We start from the raw sequence: 14018 nt of genomic DNA on the forward strand, positions 1-14018 counted from the left end.
GAAACAGACTGAAGCTAGTCTTAGTATCCACTCAAAGTTGCATCTACTTCTTTGAAGGTACAGTAAGTCTGACATATTGGAAAAGATGGTTATTTGCTTTTTTGAGAGTTAGAGTAGTAAATGTAGAATGAGAAGATTGACACCACGTTTATGTGTATACGGTAAATATGAAAACTGAGTCTAGTTGTTTCAAGTCTTCATGCTGGAGTAAAGCAGATTATTTTCCACAGGGAGGCTCTGTGGAAAACAATCTGCCGACAAGCATCTCTAAATTTGACAGCTTAATACATCTAATGCAGTTACTTTAATCAGTGCAGTAGTATCTGTCAAACAACAAGCTAACAGGGATTTTCTGGGCTCTCGGCTAGTTGCCTCATGGTGACTACACCCCCTTTTACTACCGGTCAAAAAACCTTACACCCACTAACATCTGGCTTCTGTCTGCAATGGGAATGGATTTGATCGACATTTACTCCCTGGTCAAATGACTCTGTGGTAGAAAAAGGATTTTATCGGCTGACACCTGGGTGTACTAGCTTCTTCTTCAGTTTGGCAGTGTAGACACTGACGCAGCACCTTTTCCTGCACAATATTAAAATGGGCATTGAACTTCCAGGCGTTGGTGCATAAATATCAATGAATGTTTATGTATTCGTAGTTTTGTTTTTCTGCAATTTTTCTTCATCTTGTGCAAAATGCAACACAGGCAAGACGGGGAGGTGAGAGAGCCCTTTTGTTACGTCGAGCATGACTCAGGAAAAAACAGACAGGCAAACACCTCTACTGGCAAGTGGTAGAGAGTCAATCATTTGTAAAAACCTGCGTATACCCGCTGAATTTGGTATGAAAGAGCATGCCATAACCCATACAAAAAAAATCAACACAATTTGTCATTTGTGTATATCAGTTTTGTATGGCTCAAACAAACAAGATAAATGGTAGATCTGTGAGCTCTGTGAGCTCTGGATGCACTGGGCGGTGGAGTTTTGAATTTCGGGGGGTTGCAGGTTATGTGTCTGTTTCCAGTCTTTCATATGCTTGATAAGTAAGTTGCCTGAGTGGTATCAATCTTTTCATCCAACTCTCTGCAAGAAGGCAAATAAGCATTTTAACCAAGATGTTGAATCATTCTTTTGAATAGAATTGTTGACATTTTTCAATATATAAAACTAATAAAATAAGAATATGAAAAGCATACAAGGAATCTGAGAAATGCTCCGCTGAATGGCAATGGCCAGTGGACTGTGGTGGTGAGCCCAGAATGTGGAAACTTGTGATACACTCTACATGATGTAAAAACACTATCATAGCTTAAAAAATTAAAGAAACTCTCTGGTACTTGAAAGCAAAGCGTCTGCCCTCTTGCTCTAAATGTTGAGCTGAAAGTTGTAAAGTCATCTTCACTACGTTTCTGATCACACACTGTATTAAAAAAAAAAAATTTCAATGACATCTACAATTTTAGAAAACCGCAGCTGTTCCATCTGAATGCCTGATGGTAATATTTAGCTGGTGTTTATAATTGTTTATTTTCGGCTGCAGATATTTATTTTATTATGACTTGCAGGTAAGGGTGGAAAGGGGTGTGGTTTCAGTTTTATTTTGTACCTGTTCAACTTGTTTGGCGGGATCTAGACAAAGATGGGAGTAGAGCTCCAACATTTCCTGTTGACCTTCACATTTAGCTTTAAGTTTAAGCCACAAAATGCATCTTGAACCCATCACAGTAAGGAGCTTGTTTAGCTGCATCTTTTTCATTTTTTATGGACAATAGTTGCTACAATATTGGAGAATTCACAAATCCACATCTGAAAAATGTACCAATGACATAATGTCAAAAAGGTGACAGACATGGGAATGATGTTACCATGAAATCAACATGTCCGGCTTACAATTGATTACATTAGTTCCTTTTGTAAATTGATGCCAAGGAACTGACTGGCTAATGTGGACTGACAGTACAGTTTATGCAAAAACATTCCCTTTGTGACACAGCTTCATATTGTGAGTTGACTCACTGTAAGAGAGTAACAAGCGTGGATTATTTCCTCTCAGGCACAAAGAATCGCTGAGGAAATTCCTCTCAGATTCTTATGCCTGGCTCCACTGCTTTGACCTCTGACTGTCTTATGACTGAGTGCGGCTGCTTTGGTTTGTTCTCTGCTGGACCCCACATGACTTCACATACAGAACAGAGGGAACACTTGAACCAGGACACGTACATTTTATCCACTTCTGTACTCTGATTTTATCTCTTATGACCTCTTTTTCAATTTTTTTCTTTCACACACACTGTACAGAAATCATAAGGCAAATGAGCATCACATCAGCTGAGCAGAGCCACCCACCAGACATTCCAGAGTGAATGTTCTGTTTACATTCAACACTAGATGTGATGTTGAACTCCTAATCCCCTTCCAAACTTCAAAGCCGTTAAGAGCACGCCCAGTTAAACTTTGACAGAGGGGAATGTGATGAAGCCTAATCCACACATTTCTGAGGTTACACCACATCACAGGACCAGGTGGTCAAGCTAGCATGGGCACAGGGTTAATCAAGAAAGCTTGAGCAAGAGAAAACTAGAATAGAACTCAAGAGAACTAAATTCAATCAATCCACACCAAAGTGAACACACATATCAGTCTAAATATGCCAGATTATTTTATTTTTTCAACAAGAATAAGGATCCATGAATTATTCCCTGGAAAATTGCAGAAAATGGCAGAAATAAATAAATTCACCAATCTTGCAAAGTTTGAAGAAAGTGAAAAGAATCCCTTTAAGGGGTGGCGTTGTGATTTGGGGGTGGGTGGGGGTGTGTTGAATCAGTCGCATTTTCTTCATAGTGTAGCCTGCTCTTGCTAGCTTTTCCAGGATTACCAACCCTAGCATTAATTAACTCCACTCCAAAAGTTAAAGGGTTCTTCAGGCCTACACCCCACCCTTCCACCAAGTTTCAATAAAAATTGGTTGGGTCATTTTTGCATAATCCTGCATTGAGAACATAGGGCAAGATGTTAAATATCCCTTGTATGTTTGAAGGTCTTCTGAACAATTTAGGTTACCAACTACCAGTAGATGTTAGCAGGTGTTAGTGGCCACCAGCGGATCTTAGGGGCATAACTGTGCACCTGAGCGCCATCAAGTGTTTTGGGCTTGTAATCAATGATACAGGACGAACTTGAGAGTAAGCTGAGGCTAAAGGTAACAAACTGCAAACAGACAGACAAACAGCAGTGGTCGATGGACAGTATTTATTTTATAGTCTTATTGACCATTTCAAGCACTACACAGTACAAGTAACATTCATTTATACGCAAATTCATAGTCTTCAAGTCTTTAACCCAAGTACACTTGGACTGAGGGACTAAAGGAACAGGGGCTCGAACCACCTACCTCATGGTTATTGAATGACCCTCTACCTCCTGAGCCACAGTTACCACCAGCAATTAAAACAGAACCTCCTTTGCTGAGGTAAAGAATGTGTAGGTCAAGATAAAAATTGTCATATCTGAGTGAGGGTGGTTGGAATTTCGGTTCGGCCAGGGTCTTTCTGTGTGGAGTGTACATGTTCTCCCCGTGTCTGCGTGGGTTTTTTCCAGGTACTCACATCCTGTCCAGGACATACCCTGCCTCTCACCCAATGCCAGCTCCCCCATGACCCTCAAAGGATAAGTGGTATAGATAATGGATGGATGGATATCTAAGTGATTACATATAAAACCGAACAAAGAACAAATATCAGGGAACTCCAGTGAAATTAGCTGTATGATTATTTTACTACTGCTTTATGCAGTTAGCTTGCAGTGCCAGCAGGAGCTCGGTTCATTGGCTCTGGTGAAAACAGGCATCATCTGACATTCACAGTCACATAATTCGCCAGAGTATTTGTTGTCTGAAACCATGTGCAGATGTGTGTCAGTTATGACTACAAACGTGTTTCTGGTCATTCAGCTGTGAGCTGATTGCACACTGTGTGTTACATTATGTTACATTACATTACATTACATGTCATTTAGCTGACGATTGCCCAAGGACACTTCGGCATAGGCTGGGATTCAAGCCTATATTGAGCTAATACTCTGCTGTGGGATTTAAAGCTGTCAGCACCAAGCAGCTCGAAAACGTGGCCAGTAGTTTTGTCAGCCTGTCTGTAACACACTGTATTGTGAGAACTCATTCCTGCTGCAAAGCTGCTTAGAAGGGATTTATCCATACAGTTTTTACATTCTCTGCCTTGACTGTGTGTGTGTGTGTGTGTGTGTGTGTGTGTGTGTGTGTGTGTGTGTGTGTGTGTGTGTGTGTGTGTGTGTGTGTGTGTGCCTGTTTGTGAGAGTGCATGCTTGAGTTATTCACTGACTGTCCATCTGTTATTGCAGCTCTATATAACACAGCAATCCAACTCCAAAAGTCCCTGAAAGTGACTGCACACTGTCTCTAATGAACTGGGAACAGATCCTCAGTTAGTGTGCAAAATGTCACACACAGACACACACACACACACACACACACACAAGTAAACACATACAGTTGTGTCTCCCTAACCTAACCTTAACTAAACCTAACCTAACCTTAACCAAACCTAACTTAACCTTAACTTAACCTAACCATAACCTTAAAACACGTCTTCACCTTATAATTTTATGATTTACATTATAAGGAAGACAAGTCCACATAATTTGACTGCGATAGTGATACACACACACCAGAGTAACACCGCAAAGATGCCTGCAGAAAAACTAATTCCATCTACAAAATTCTTTAAAATCCTGTTTTCATGAGCTACAACACCAGTTAACAGCTGCTGATGATGGTTGATGTGGAGGAGGAGCCCTTTAATTAGCTATATAAGGTCTCCACATCAAACCGGAGGCGTTGCTTTGTGACATTTCCGATCAGCCAATCAGAGAAGCCTGCTGAGCAGTCTGGAGGTGGTGAAGAACAAGCTCAAAGATGGGACACTGGTACATTACTGACACCATTTGTCTCTAATGCCTTCTAAACATATAAACCAGCACTCATCGGAAAATATTTCACAGAGCTGCACCTGTTCACTATGATCTGTGATTTAAAGGGGCAGTCCAACAATTTAAAACATTAGAAAATTACACTTGTTTCATTTGTATAAGATAGGTATTGGTCTATGCAGCTGCAGCAGCTGCTTTGCAGGATTAACACATCATAAACCGATGGCTTATAACAGTTTCAACCACAGCGCTATCTCACACTGGTTACACCTGGATTATTCCAGCAGAAAGCTCCCTCTAATCGTAATGCTATCTCTGCTGTTGTGGCTGCTGCTCTTATTGTGACTAGCTAATGTAACCAACTTGTGACTTAAGAAATCATGTCATTATTGTGGTTAAGCCTGTCATTATCTTTTGCAACAACCCTTCATATCTTATTAATCGACTGATTGGCACCCTTCCAGAAACACTGGAGTTTCCCAGGATGTATTCTCTGAGGTTTTTGAGGTCGATTTTAAAAAACATTGCAAATAATGTTGCAAAATTAGTTACGCTCCATTTTAAAACATGGATATAATTTGTTTTCACACTCAGTGACTGGGTTGCCTAACAGTTACATGCAGTAAACATCACACAGCAATGCAAAGGCCTGTGTCAGAAGCCCTAATGTTAACTGTGCATGACTGTGGCCTCAGCTTCAATTAAGTATTTAAAAAGCCACCAGGGTGGCATGGCAGGCTGATCATTTCAACGCAGGTACAAAGTCTGTAACGTCCAAATGTTTTAAGACCCAATGCACAAAGTAACCATTTCTTTCATATTTGCTATTCTTTCCTCCCACACCTGTAGCGGGAACTTTGATCATGTGTTTACGTAAATATGGCCACATAATAATGTTCAAATCTCTGGCAGCATGTGATGATGAAACAGCAAGGAAAAGAGAATTACAGTGGAGTTACTCACCTCTGTTGTTGTGCAAGGGCTGAATTTATCTGCAAGGGAAACAAGAAAGCAGTGTTATGATAAGCAGCCTATTCATAAAGCAGCTTACAAGCATAAAGACATGTAAAGCTACACATTGTTCAGTTACAGTGAACATGTATTGCATTTATGAAATGGTGATGCTCTCTGAGCCATTCATGTCAAAGGTCATACTTTCAATCCTGTGTCTAAATGTACATAAGCATTTTCAACACAACTTTGCGTTTTGAGCAAAGCAAAGCCCATTGTTTATCTACAGATGTTCCATCTCAAGTGATTCCTTTCAGTGGCCAGGACCCTCCTTTCAAATGCAGTAAGCAAATGGAGAGGAAATGTTCCAATCAGGGATACAGTGATTGTTATAACTGAATAGTTTTAGAGGCCTGAAAGAATCACTATGAAATATTTCACCAAAAAAACTAAGACTGGAAAAAATATCAAATAAATAATGTATTTTACACATGAAGTACGTTTAGATGTTTCTCTATCTTCTTAATTTTCCAAAACCCTCAGAGTTCTGTAGTTTTGTAGCCACCTACATAATGTAGATCCAACTGAAGAGAAGCTGGCAATTATTATCAATCACAAATGAAAGCTGCAGTAAGTACAAAAATATGTTCAAATGAGGCAATTTCACAAAGTGGAACTGCAGCTGAGAAAACTGGAATTCATTAAAGGGGACATAGCATGCCCATTTTACCACAAGTTGATATGGTTCCTTGGGGTCTTAATGAAATGTCTGTAACATACTTTGGTCAAAATACCACAAGGATCATATAAAACAGCACCCTTTTTACCCTGTCTAAAACAGCCCTCCACAGAGTGACCTGTTTTGAGTGCCTGTTCCTTTAAATGCTAATGAGCCAGCTCCCCCCTCCCCCCTCTCCCCCCATGATTTTAAACGATATAAATTACATATTTTATATGATATAAATTATCAAATATGCATCCCATACTTTGTATTCCCCTTCTGTTGTCCTGGAGTTTTAATTTTCCCAATCACATAATTAAATGTCCCCCTCTGCCCATCCACTACAAGCACACAAGCAGATAGACAGAGAGAGAAAGAGGGGGCGGGGGGGGGGGGGGGCTATGAAGACCATCATTTACCCCCGGACCCCGACATTCAACGGGTACAACAACAAGCGGAGAAAGCAGAATCGCGGGCTGACCTTATATATACAGTCTATGGGGCTGACCAGCGGAGAAATGTGTGTCCCATGTGAACAGCCAGGCGGCTGCGCGCTTGGGAACGGCGCTGCGCTGCCTCGCAGCGGCGCTTCCGCGTCCAGTGTTAACCCGGCGTAACGAGTGTGGGGGGACGGGGGGGGGGGTGGGCCAAGGCCATGTAGGGAGACTTCCAGTTCCTTGTTACGACACAAAACCCAGGAAGCTCAATCGAGTCGCTCAAGCATGACGTTTCTGACTTAAAGGAACCATAACAAAACGCGTGAGTGTTTTTTTCCCAGAGTTTTTGGGTTGGTAGACATGCCAGATACCCACATTAACCTGTAGAAGCACTAACAAAGTGGAATTTGCATGCTATGTCCCCTTTAAGACAAATCTGAATTTAATTAATTCAGATTATATTCACTATGTCCTCTTAAAATGAGCCAATGATAGAATAAAATGTGTTTACGTCAAATACTGACATTCTCAATACAGACAAAACTTTGATATCCTAAACATTTTAATCTGTCAAATCAAGAGGCCAGGCCAGGGGGCACTAGCCACAGCTGAAATCTGTCAATATAAACTTGTCTCTTACTAACATTAAATATGACAATTTGTAAACAATCAAAGCTTTTTTCAAGAACACATCTGCTTGAACAAGGAACAATTTTCAAAATATATTCAATGATGTGTGGCTTTGCTCAAAGCTATTGAGCTAACAGTAAACAAGGAATGACTTAAATATGCACCTTAATGAATCAGGAATTGTGTATGAATGTTGGACACATAATTGGCCCCTCTGTGTAAGTTGTAGCCTCTTTATTGCTCACCATTTAGACAATTTCTAGATCCACACTGGTCGATTCAGATCATCATAAAGCTGCATTTTTCTTTAAGGTATCTGAGGTACAGCTTTTCTCTTTTCCCTGCATCCCACTAATATCAACAAAAACCTGTTGTTCTCTCGTTCTCAAGCAAAAGGTTTAATGTAAGCTCTGTGTCTTTCCTAATCACTCTCGCAGATTATGTTGCATGTGACTGATGATGACAAACCCCACCCAACAAGCCGTGATGCATGAATGTACTCCCTTCAAAAACGAAGACGCACTAAGTGTTTCTCCAGGCAACATCAGCCCAGCTTTTACTTCATGAACAAACAACCCGCTGACGAACGAGCCACTCAACAATCGACTGTTTTGTGTTGCAACGCGCAGTAAAGCAGCATCACAACAGCTCTGACATCATCTCATGACCACTTTCATCAGCAGATCTGAACGTCATGCAGCTGCATAGTGAAGATGTGGGACGTGTGTCAGTGTGTTCTTAGAAACACAGAGAGAAGTAATCAAGTGACAATTGAGTCATGATGTAAATGTGCTTCTGAATGAGAACAGGGTCTGAAGCTAACATTATCTGGATTTCAATTTACGTCAGTTTAGCAGTTGAGAGCTTCAGCGGCTGAATTCCGACTCGCACTCGTACTCTCACAAAGCTCTTTAACTTATAAAGACAAAAAAAAAAATTCCGGGCATAAGGGGGATTTAAGAAACTTCTCTGAGCAACTCTGAGCAACTACGGAACAGAAACGTAAGTTGGTAAGTTGTTTCTGAAAAACTTTTTATCTTATTTGTTGAAAACCTTCATGTCCCATTTGTCATCAATAATTAAAGTTGTCTGAAAAATAAAAAAATGATTGGCTGGTGAATCTGTATGTCACTAATCGACCTGCTTGCCTGTGTGCACCAATCATGTTCATGTATTTTAGGGGCGTAGCTTGGAGAGGGCCGATGGGAGGGGGTGGGATGTATTGGTTGCATTTTTTCATGTAGCCTGCTCTTGGGGTGACTGTTGCATTCTCTTTAAAGGTGCTATTAGTTGATTGAAAAAAGAAAAGAAAAAGTATCTTAGTGATAATGGACACAGAATAGACATTGAAATCAACAGGCTGAATCCAGTTCCATTACATGGTGTAATTATCCAAGGCCTGGTTTATTTAATCGACATCTCTGTTGAATAAATTTTATCTTCCTCAGGATCAGGAGAGGAAATTCTTAAAAAATGAAATTCTAAGAATTTTCAAAAATGTCATCACAAGGAGAAGCTCTTTGCACAGGGAAGCTTTGTGAGTCAAAAGCACCCAAATCCTTCAAAATGTGGTCACAGATTTATCTGATTAGTTCGCCTCCATCAGTGGCCTGAGGTTACGCATCAGGAAGTGAGAACCTGCGCTGAACAGCACAGATAAGTGAAAATGAAGCCAGCAAATTACCCTAGAAACTAAAAGCTTTTGTATGATGGTTACACTGAAAAAAAAATACTGATGCAATCGCCCGAAGATACAGACAGCAGTGATTCTCCTGGTAGCCTTCAAGAGGCAGCTCTTCTAGAAAAATGAAATGAAATGTAAAAAAAATACATTTCATTTCCTCATCATATTTTGATGATTGTATGTACATCAAAATATCCAACCAGCTCACATATTGGGCTGTGGATACATTCACAGATTAAGAACCACTGATTTAGAAAATATAAGGCACCTCTGATAATCTGTGGATTTCACTTCATTTGTGTTCTTCAGCAAAGACCAAGCATCTGATATTTTTCAATATTCCATGTCTGATGTGAAACTAACTGACAGGAAAATATGCTCATCTGTGAAAGAAGAACTTGACTGCTGAGGGAAATATACAAAAAAAGAAAATATGACTCATATTTATATAAATAGCAAAAATAATTGCTAAATATAAGAGCTCAAAGCATTACCCATGTTTCCATTTTGCATGATGTGACAGAGGAATAGAAGCCCGGACCCCCCTCTCTAATGGTAGCTTCCATGCTCCTAAAAATAGCCCATTCATTGAAATCAAGTCATCAAATCAAAGCTACAGGCCACACCAGCACCGTCATCACAGCTGTGCCTCTCACATTCACTTACAGAAGTCGATTAGAATGAGCATGTGGTTTATTGGTTCAAAAGCCGTAGCATTGACTCAGCAGACGTCTTTACGGTGTGCTATACCCTATTTGTGTTGAGAGCTTGTCCCTGAAGCCCTTAATACCAGTATACACAGACATGGACAGATAGGCAGGTCGGCTGTCTGCTCTGCACTCTGCAATTGTTATTACAGCAGATGATGAACATGACAGGCATCGGTCGGATGAGACACTGTGATGTGTTTGCTTTAGGTGCATGTTATTATTCACAGACACACCCACTGACTGTATCACTGCAGGGCTTCGGGGAGCCATTTGCTTTGTTTGGTTTGAATCCTGGTTGATTCCTTTATTTAAGATATCTGTCGTAACTCAGATACGTGGGGAAATAGACACAGACACAGTGAAACATCCTCACATGTTGTCAATGGTTTGTATTTTTATAGCCCTTTTCAAGTCGTGATGACCACTAAAAGTGCATTACAGTGCAGTTTTGGCATTAACCCATTCACAATTACATTCATACGGTTCATCTATGTGCAGCACTTTCTCTATCATACATCACTCACATACCGTCAGCACAGCCTTCAGAGGCAATATTGGGTTCAGTATCTTGCCCAAGGACACTTTGGCAAGTAGAATGGGGGAGACTGGGATCAAACCACCAACCTTCTGGTTAGAGGACAACACAGTCTATCTCCTGAGCCCCAGCTGCCATATGAGACTGAAATTATCATAAAGTACAAGCGAGTCATCATAAAAGTGATGCATAGCCCCACTGAAAAACTGTACACCTCTAAAGGGAAATTTCCAGAATATTGCAGGGATTTTTTCATTTTGCACACTTGCTAATAGAAACACTGTCACACAGGCCGGGCCCTATAACGCCTCCTCCTAACTTCCCTGCAATACATAGCACATCATTAATTATAGCTGTGATCAACAGGGGCCCCTGTATCACAGGTGGTTAGGAGCAGCTGAATCAGGCTTCATGGATACAGTGAGATATTCTGTCCGTCCTGGGAGAGGGATCCATGTGGCTCTCTCGGAGGTTTTCACATTTCCCCCTGTTAATAGGTTTCTTTTGGTAGTTTTTCCTTACTCTTGTTGAGGGTTAAGGATAGAGGATGCCACACCTTGTTAAGCCCTAGTAGAATATGGGCTATGCAAATAAAATTTGATTAACTGATAGAGATATGCAGGAAACTTGTCACAACTTAATATCCAGGCACCAATCAGCTTCCACTTTCATCCAACACTGGCCACACTTCAGCTTATAATCAAATGCTTCATCAGATGAAGTGGAATGAACACAGTGATCTGATGTGAGGAGGCTTTTAATAAAAGGTGAAACCACATGATAGCACGGCAGACACACTTGACGAGGAAATAGATGAACGTTCAGTGAAAACACCACAGCATGAGGAGCCATGGCAGCAGGGGTCTGTGGGGGGAGAGGAAGAATCCCTTTGTCAAGGCCCAATGTTGACTATAGGTCATGTGTAATGGAGCCATAACTACGGGCTGCAGATAACACAGTAATCCTGACATGCAAATGAAGCCCCTGAGTGTGTAAAAATGTTGACCTGCTAATAATATTTGTAGTGAGATTGTTACACTTTGGTACCTCTGTAATACTCCTGTTATATTCCCAGCTCTATAAAGCAGGTTTTCAACAGAAGGACAATAACAACACCTCCACTACTTGAAATGCAAGTGATGGTCTGGCCTAGATCTGAGTAGCTTCAGGCGCACTCACTCTTACATAATATGTTACCTTCACATCCCTGGTGCTCCACCATCACAGACCCATCTCTCTGAATCCAAACATCCGCTGCTCCGGATATTCTCCTCGGAGCCGCCGCTGGTGATGCTCCAGTGGCGGCGGAGGAGCTCCCTCTGCTCCGGTGCCCCTTCGCCAGCGTCCTGCAGCACTGGTAACACACCGCCCATGCCTGCTCCTCGTTGATGGGCTGGCTGTACAGCCTCAGTATGTCCTCCAGAGTCAGGCCCTCCGCACCTGCTCCCTCCGCCGAATTCATGGCGCGCTGATGCGGCTGATGCGGCTGCTCATCCCGGCGGGTCGCTGCGGCAGCATCCGTCAGCCCCGCGTTGTCCGAGCATCGCTGCTCGGCCATCCTTTCATTATCTCAGCGCAGGAGGCCCGGTGACGAGAACAGGATCAGGCCGGGATGTGAGAGGAGACCCGGAGGCATCGATGCTTTACCCCGCTGCTCTCCGCTCCTGGCAGAAGGAGCAGCTGCACACCGCCCGCCTCACGTCTCGTTCAGGTTCCGGTGCCAGCAGCAGTCATAAGACTGCGTGTGTGTGTGTGTGTGTGTGTGTGCGACTGGATCCTGCACAGCCTCTCTCTATGTGTGTGTGTGGGTGTGTGTCTTACATCCGATCTCAACACAGCAAGCCAAGCTCTCTCCTTCATCACATGATCTCTCTCTCTCTCTCTCTCTCTCTCTCTCTCTCTCTTTGTCCCCTCTATTTATTACTCTCTCTCTCTCTCTCTCATACACACATAAACAGTACATTATTCCATTTCTATCTTAGGGAGGACCCATTTTATATATACAGATACAGATACACCTGAATCTACATTGTAATTATCGCTTGTTATGTGTGGGGTTTTGTAAACACAGACTCACCAACACTGGGCAGTTAAAGACTGGAAACATAACCAGGTCTGATGAATCTGGATTTCTGCTGAGGTTGCACATGGAAGGGTCAGACTTCGGCACCAGCCACATGAATCCATGGAGCCAACATGCTGTCCAGGCTGCTGCTGATGGTATTGAGCTGTGGGGAATGTATTCTTGGAGCCTTGATGTGATGGGAGATTTCTGGGAGCTGGTGAAAGGAGAACTCAGGAAACAGCTTACTGTATGTCGTACGCAGAAGAGTATAATATCAACATTAACAGAGTAACATAAGCAATTGTTACCCCCAAATCTGAAAATGTCTTACACAGCATCCCAACTTAACTCCTTCCCTCCTCGCATCACCCATTTTGGCGTCTTTTTGGAAACCTCAACCTAAAAGCCCACATACCTAAATCTCGTAGTGTATATGTGAATATGAAAGTCCCTGAGCATAGACGTTACAATTTAATGCTAGTTTGCCATTTATCTATAACCTGGCCTTGGGTATTGCTAATAGAGAAGAGAGTATCTGTGGAATGAGACAGACTCTGTTCTCCTAATGGTAAACAAATAGCAGATGTGCTGTGTATGGATGCTAAAAACTTTCTTCACGCTTAAGGTTCAGAGTGTACGATTTAGGTGAAAGGGATCTATTGGCAGAAATTGAATAAAAATAATCCTATGATGTTTTCACAAGTGTGTTTCATCTAAATTGTATGAATTGTTTTCTTTACCCTAGAATGGGCCCTTTATATTTAAATACTTTATATTTATATCTGGAGCTGGTCCTCTCTTTGGAGGCCACCATGTTTTTTTTACAGTAGCCCAAACTGGACAAACTAAACCCCTTTTGAGTTTTTATGACAACTTAAGGATTGCAGACTATGTTCATCTCTTATCGTCACAGTTAACCATCTTCTAATGGAGGATAATGCTCCGTGTCATAAAGCAAAAGTCTCCAACTGGTTTCATGAACATGACAGTGAGTTCAGTGAACTTCAGTAACCACCCCAGTCACCAGATATCCAATAGAGCATGTTTGTGATGTGGTAGAAGAGATTGGCAGCATGAATATGCATCTGACAGATCTGCCAGGTCAACATGGAACAGAATCTCAAAGGAAAATTGTCGTGTCAATTCTAGGAAAACCTGCCGCTGTTCTGAGAGCAAAGGAGCAAATATGCATAATTAGTGTGTCGTTACCAATGAAGTGCTTGGTGAGTGTTTGTGTTAAAAGGGTGACCAGGGCAGACCAGGTGTGTTTTTGCTGGTCCCTAACCAAGCTTACATTTGTGAGTCATTTGATTAGGAT

General features: G+C 41.7%; 1 protein-coding gene across 4 annotated transcripts in view; it reads right to left on the reverse strand.

Moving 5' to 3' along the window:
- Positions 1-12493, reverse strand: part of spire1b (spire-type actin nucleation factor 1b) — a 42697-nt gene extending 30204 nt beyond the window's left edge. For 3 of the 4 annotated variants that reach the window (XM_034611225.1, XM_034611226.1, XM_034611224.1), the window contains exons 1-2: positions 11833-12493; positions 5931-5959 (exon numbers count right to left, since the gene is read on the reverse strand). In XM_034611225.1, the coding sequence (XP_034467116.1) occupies positions 5931-5959; positions 11833-12193 (390 nt within the window). In that variant the 5' untranslated portion in view covers positions 12194-12493. The remainder of the gene's footprint in view (positions 1-5930; positions 5960-11832) is intronic. The other variant, XM_034611227.1, reaches the window with a different exon arrangement.
- Between the last annotated feature and the right edge of the window lie 1525 nt (positions 12494-14018).

The sequence above is a fragment of the Hippoglossus hippoglossus genome, chromosome 16, assembly GCF_009819705.1.
Source record: "Hippoglossus hippoglossus isolate fHipHip1 chromosome 16, fHipHip1.pri, whole genome shotgun sequence".
NCBI lineage: Eukaryota > Metazoa > Chordata > Actinopteri > Pleuronectiformes > Pleuronectidae > Hippoglossus > Hippoglossus hippoglossus.